At 50.8% G+C, this 6,065-nt stretch overlaps 1 protein-coding gene across 6 annotated transcripts in view; it reads right to left on the reverse strand.

The window, feature by feature from the left end:
- VCL (vinculin) overlaps nt 1–5,515 on the reverse strand; it is a 266,600-nt gene extending 261,085 nt beyond the window's left edge. The window contains exon 1 of one of the 6 annotated variants that reach the window (XM_029609565.1): nt 5,125–5,515. In XM_029609565.1, the coding sequence (XP_029465425.1) occupies nt 5,125–5,292 (168 nt within the window). In that variant the 5' untranslated portion in view covers nt 5,293–5,515. Of the gene's footprint in view, nt 1–368; nt 761–4,487; nt 4,511–5,124 lie in introns of those variants that run through there. The other 5 variants (XM_029609568.1, XM_029609564.1, XM_029609566.1 and 2 more) reach the window with 5 other exon arrangements.
- Nucleotides 5,516–6,065: the final 550 nt, after the last annotated feature.

Consider the following 6,065-nt stretch of genomic DNA (forward strand, 5'->3'; position numbering starts at 1 on the left):
AAAGCTTAGATGTGTAATAGTACCTAGCTAGTAACTTCCCCAAAGCTTTGCAACTTTCTAGCGACTTTCTTTCTGCGAAAGTATCACAAACTCATTTCCCCTCCCCAAAGGTTAACCAGTGTTTGCTGAAATACAAAATGAAGTGGCGCTCTCTCCTAAAGAAAGTTGCTGCACGCCCCCTACCCCACCACCCTGCCTGGCTCGCGCCGCTGCCAGTCTGAGCCCAGGCAGCCTCCAGATGGAGTTTTCAGGCGCCTGGCTGGGATTTTGCTGGGTTTGTTTCTTGGGCTTGGGGGTGGGGTGAAAACCCTCTGCTGATTTTATTTCTCTTCCCTTTGGCTCCTGGTGGACTCTGGCTTCACACTCACCCTGACCAGGTTACTGACAGCAGCCTGCACAGCGGCCACAGGGGCGGTGAGGTCCGGGATAGCTTTGCCGTCCACCTCGCCCTCCTCGTGCATGATCACCAGGTGCGAGATCTGCTGGGCCACCGGCTCCAGAATACTCTCGATGGTCTTGGTGTGGAAAACTGGCATCTTGGCGGCTAAAGAAGTTTCCTCCTCGGGAAGACTGGGAAACAAAATATCAAAACAAGCTCCCGAAGAAACAAGACGACCAGCGGCTCCCACTGATAACCCTTGGCGGGAGGGAGGAGGAACGGATTTCCTCGCTCGGGGCAGCGTCCCCGTGCTTCAAATCCAGCAAAGCTGCGTCCAGAGCCCTGCAAACAACCACTGCAGGAGCACTGAGCCCGGCTACAGGAGAGGCCAGGGCGGGCCAAACCTGGACCCTGCCAGCGAGGGCCAATAGGAGCTCTCTTCAGTCACTACTTCGCCCTGCTATTGGCTAAGGGCGGGCATCTGTCAGAATAGCAATGAATTTTTTTTCAACTTTTCCCAAGCAAGTTGAGTTTGGTTGAAGGGGAGGGTAGCTGAGCTCCTGGCTGGTGTATTTTTTTTTTCTCTCTCTGTCTCTCTTTTCTCCTGCTTGGTGTGACGTCAGGCACTCTGTTCTCCATATTAGGAGATTCTCGGGGCTTTGGAGCAGATTATGAACTGCAGAATTCCTGAGAGTTGGAAGGAGTGACATCACTAGGACCTCAGAGCGAGGCAGCGATTCCCTCGATTGCTGAAATGAGTGGAAAAACCCTCTGCCTAGAACGAAAGCCCGTAAGATGGCAGAGAGTGCCCCGGGACTCATGGCGGAGAATTGCGGGAGCTGCTGTCAGTGGGGGTGGGAGGTGACTCCCGTTTTTAGTTCAGAGGGTTATCGTCGCCTCTGTGACGCGCTGGGGATAGCCCCAGGACACAGATCTGCAAGCTCTGTACTTCTGCTGCGCTCTTAGGCTGATTTACTTTGCCTCGCCTGGTCTGGTCTTTTTTTTTTTTTTTTTTTTTTTAGTAAGAGAGGTTTAATCTTCTTGTTTTGGCAGTGGTCCGGAGGTAATTGTGTGCTCAGTTGAGTTGGGTGACAGGGCGTTAACCCCCACCCCCCTATAATTGTTCAGATTCTCAGTGTCTGCCAAAAGGGCTCCGACCTCCTGGATCGTAGCCGCGATGGCATACACACAGATACCATGGGGTGTGGTTTTGGTAACCACTTCCCTTTCTGCTTGCTGTCCCCAGTGGGAGGAATGAACTTTTAAGAAATATTGCAATCTAAGTTGAATCCTGATGTTTTAGAGCAGATCTTATTTTAAGTATATTGTCAACTAATGTTTGGCAATAGTTTGTGAAACAAACTGGTGATTAAATGTGGGAATTAAGTAACTATTTCTTCGGTGACCACCTTTCATGTGATGGACTGTGGTCCAAACAACTGAACTAGCTCACATTTGAAACTTGTGAGCAGTAGTGCCAATCGTAAAAAACTTAGACCTTGGCCGCTGTCCATTTGCTCAGTCTTAAAACGAATGTCATAATTAAGCCAGGCCCACCCTCCCCTCCTTTGTGCTGTCAAGATGGTGTCCTTGTATCTTATGAGAAAGGGAGCATGTGCAGGCTCATGTTCCACAATCACGGACATAAAAACATGGAAAGCCCTGGTCCAATTTTGGAGGTTCTTGGCAACCTTTGGCCTCTTATCTTTCGCCTCAGCGGATCCCCCTTTTTCGGGTTCCACTTCCATATCCGTAACAAGGAGGGAAAATATGTCAATGTACTCCCTCTTCAATATTTTGTCTTTTATTGGTGTCTGGCACACTGTGAGCTAAGGACGTAACCCCACATAAAACCTCATTCCCCAACTGCTGTGTTGGAACTTGCACCGCCGAATTAGCAGTGTGTAGAAGAGGATTTACATCTACAGGCGGCAAAGTAGGTTGAGCTGGCAGAGTGTTGGCTGGTAAGTGCGTCACCGGAATAGCGGGTGAGGCTGGCATACCTTGAGTGGCCAGCATACTCTGTAGCCTCCCTGAGTCAGTAACAGTTTGCCCACTGATCTCTGGCACGGTTACCGGATTAGCACCCCAGACAACGGCAGCCGACTTGCCTTGGCTCGCATTCCTCTTTCTTTTAAGAGAATGGAAGAGAGAGCAAAGCCACTTGGCTAACACTCTCTCAGTATCACTGCAATCTGATGACGATAAAGGGTGGCAAGTCTGGGGCTTACCTCGTCCCCAGTCACGTGAAGTGGTCCCAGTGCTGGCAGCCGTAGAAGCTGCAGCCTCAGTGCTAGCAGCCGTAGAAGCTGTAGCCAGTGAGCCGAGGGCAGTACCAGAACCTGATGTCGGCGTGGGCGCCCCATTGCCACCGTGGGGCCCGGCCGCAATCGTTTTCAGGCCCGCCGGGCGTTCTCTCTTTCCGACTGATGCCCCTGCTTGCTGTGGTCTGGTGCTCCTCTTGCGAGAAGCTGCCGACGAACTCCTTGGAATAAAGGAGTTCGATGTGGAATCTTGCTGAGGCTCGTCGCTTGGTGGGCGCTCCCGAGACGGAGAGGGAAACTCTGACATGCGCTGCCTATGCCAATCTGTGCCATGCGCGGCAGCATGCTCCTTAACCTCCAACAGCAACAGGTCTAAGTCACTTATAGCTGTAACTGCAGGAATGGGGGTTGCTGCTGTTACATTGGGAGGCGTTGTAGCGGAGTGTGATGATGGATTGGAAGTACCCATTTGCGTCTGACGTTTTCCCTTCCTTACGGTCTTCCTGCTAGGCCTTGAATTTTGGGGCTGGCTTGGAACTTCAATCAGCCCCACTGCTGACCTGTCTGCCTCAAGGGGGGGCTGATGCTGCGTCGCGGACTCAGCTGCGGTCGATGACCACTGGCGCCATTCTGTACTGGTAAATACTGTATTACAAAGTCACAATTAATTGATCAGCAGACTTTAATAATTAACTTTTTTTTTTTTTTTTGATACACCACCAGGCTCTCAGTTGGGATTATCTCGGCACCGGCGTCAAAATATGCTCGTGGCGATCCTAAATATGGCCGCTGCCATGTGCTGACCCCCCCCCCCCCCCCAACATGGCCACTGCCATGTGCTACTTTAAGATGGCTGCTGGCAAGCCCTTACAATAAGAACCATAATACCATGCTAAGATGTAAGCTGACCTTTTATTAATATTTTAATTTACTTTGTGTAGAGCTGCATAGCGCAGCCTAAATCATCATATCTGAGGGTCCTGTACCCCTTATAATTCAGTATAAACGTGCACATGGACAGCTGTCCCTTTAAAATAATAACCGAATACTAAATATCACCTTTAGGATTAATATAAAAAACATCCTGTTAACCTGGCTGAGCACTCAGATGCCGTACCGCTGTCCCATAGACATATCATCAGAATTCCCAACTACGGGATGCTGGCTACTTTTTAATTGGTCAGATTACTTAGGTATAACAAAGCACATCCACAGGTTGTTGAGGTAGCATGGTAGACATGAAGCCTGCCCACTTCCTAGCAATTTAGAGAGCGAGGGGTAAAGCAATACATAGAAAACCGATTTTAAAGTAAAGCAAGCCTACAAGACCAGTGCTCTAACCACTAAGCTACCAAGCCTGCTACTGCCAGCCATGTGCTCTAACCACCTATGCATTCACCATGTGCAGACCCCTTCAATGGCATTTCTTAAAAGGCTACAAGTGAAAGATAACCAGCCCTGCACTCGCTGCCCTTTCAATAAATACAGCAACCAGTAATGCAGAGCAAGCATTGTGCTGAAAGCCAGCCATGAGTTCATAAAATATATATATAATAACAGGTAAAGTGTGGCCATGTGCCCATGGCGTTTCAGTAAATATATAATAGTTAAAATAAATATAACCAGCCATGTGCTAAGGCATTTCCTTAAATAAAATAACATTCCAGGCAGAAGCAGCCATGCATTCAAAACCTTTTCATTAAATAAAGTACTGGTAATGCAGAGCCAGCTCAATGCAAAAGGGGGGAGGGGGGGTGAGCATACCTTCCCGACCTTAGCAGCACAAAATTACCATTAATATTCTCAACATTTTGCTTATAAGCCGCAAAATATTTGTACTTTACCCAATGATGTAATCAAAGAAATCGTTCCCTGCTGGAGGCAAAGTGAAAGTAAAAGCAAAACTGTTGTAGCACAGCCGTGCTGAGAGATCAGCCTGTTACAGCACAGCCCTGCTAAGAGAGGAGCCATCCCGGCTGGGCTCGGCAGCGCTGGAGCACGAGGAACCGGGAAGCAAAACTGATATAGCACAGCCATGCAAGGAGGTAAAGTTGCTTGATCCTAGAGGTGATTTGAAGCTGATGATGCAGCTCTGCACAGGACGAAAAGGAGGGGCTGCCCGTGCTGGCTCTCCCTTTTCTACTCCCTTCCCTCGGGGGCCCCTTTCCCTCCCGCTCCCGCTTAGCCCTGCCTACCTTGCCTTACCCACCCCATTGTGCCCTGCTCCCTAACGGAGTTGCAGGGCTCCAAATGAAGTGGTGCTCTCTCCTGAGGAAAGTTGCTGCACGCCCCCTACCCCACCACCCTGCCTGGCTCGCGCCGCTGCCAGTCTGAGCCCAGGCAGCCTCCAGATGGAGTTTTCAGGCGCCTGGCTGGGATTTTGCTGGGTTTGTTTCTTGGGCTTGGGGGTGGGGTGAAAACCCTCTGCTGATTTTATTTCTCTTCCCTTTGGCTCCTGGTGGACTCTGGCTTCACACTCACCCTGACCAGGTTACTGACAGCAGCCTGCACAGCGGCCACGGGGGCGGTGAGGTCCGGGATAGCTTTGCCGTCCACCTCACCCTCCTCGTGCATGATCACCAGGTGCGAGATCTGCTGGGCCACCGGCTCCAGAATACTCTCGATGGTCTTGGTGTGGAAAACTGGCATCTTGGCGGCTAAAGAAGTTTCCTCCTCGGGAAGACTGGGAAACAAAATATCAAAACAAGCTCCCGAAGAAACAAGACGACCAGCAGCTCCCACTGATAACCCCGGGAGGGAGGAGGAACGGATTTCCTCGCTCGCTCGGGGCAGCGTCCCCGTGCTTCAAATCCAGCAAAGCCACGTCCAGAGCCCTGCAAACAACTGCAGGAGCACTGAGCCCGGCTAAAGGAGAGACCAGGGCGGGCCAAACCTGGACCCTGCCAGCGAGGGCCAATAGGAGCTCTCTTCAGTCACTACTTCGCCCTGCTATTGGCTAAGAGCGGGCATCTGTCAGAATAGCAATGAATTTTTTTTCAACTTTTCCCAAGCAAGTTGAGTTTGGTTGAAGGGGAGGGTAGCTGAGCTCCTGGCTGGTGTATTTTTTTTCCTCTCTCTGTCTCTCTTTTCTCCTGCTTGGCGTGACGTCAGGCACTCTGTTCTCCATATTAGGAGATTCTCTGGGCTTTGGAGCAGATTCTGAACTGCAGAATTCCTGAGAGTTGGAAGGAGTGACATCACTAGGACCTCAGAGCAAGGCAGCGATTCCCTCGATTGCTGAAATGAGTGGAAAAACCCTCTGCCTAGAACGAAAGCCCGTAAGATGGCAGAGAGTGCCCCGGGACTCATGGCGGAGAATTGCGGGAGCTGCTGTCAGTGGGGGTGGGAGGTGACTCCCGTTTTTAGTTCAGAGGGTTATCGTCGCCTCTGTGACGCGCTGGGGATAGCCCCGGGACACAGAT

The sequence above is a fragment of the Rhinatrema bivittatum genome, chromosome 7 (genome assembly GCF_901001135.1).
Source record: "Rhinatrema bivittatum chromosome 7, aRhiBiv1.1, whole genome shotgun sequence".
Taxonomy (NCBI): domain Eukaryota; kingdom Metazoa; phylum Chordata; class Amphibia; order Gymnophiona; family Rhinatrematidae; genus Rhinatrema; species Rhinatrema bivittatum.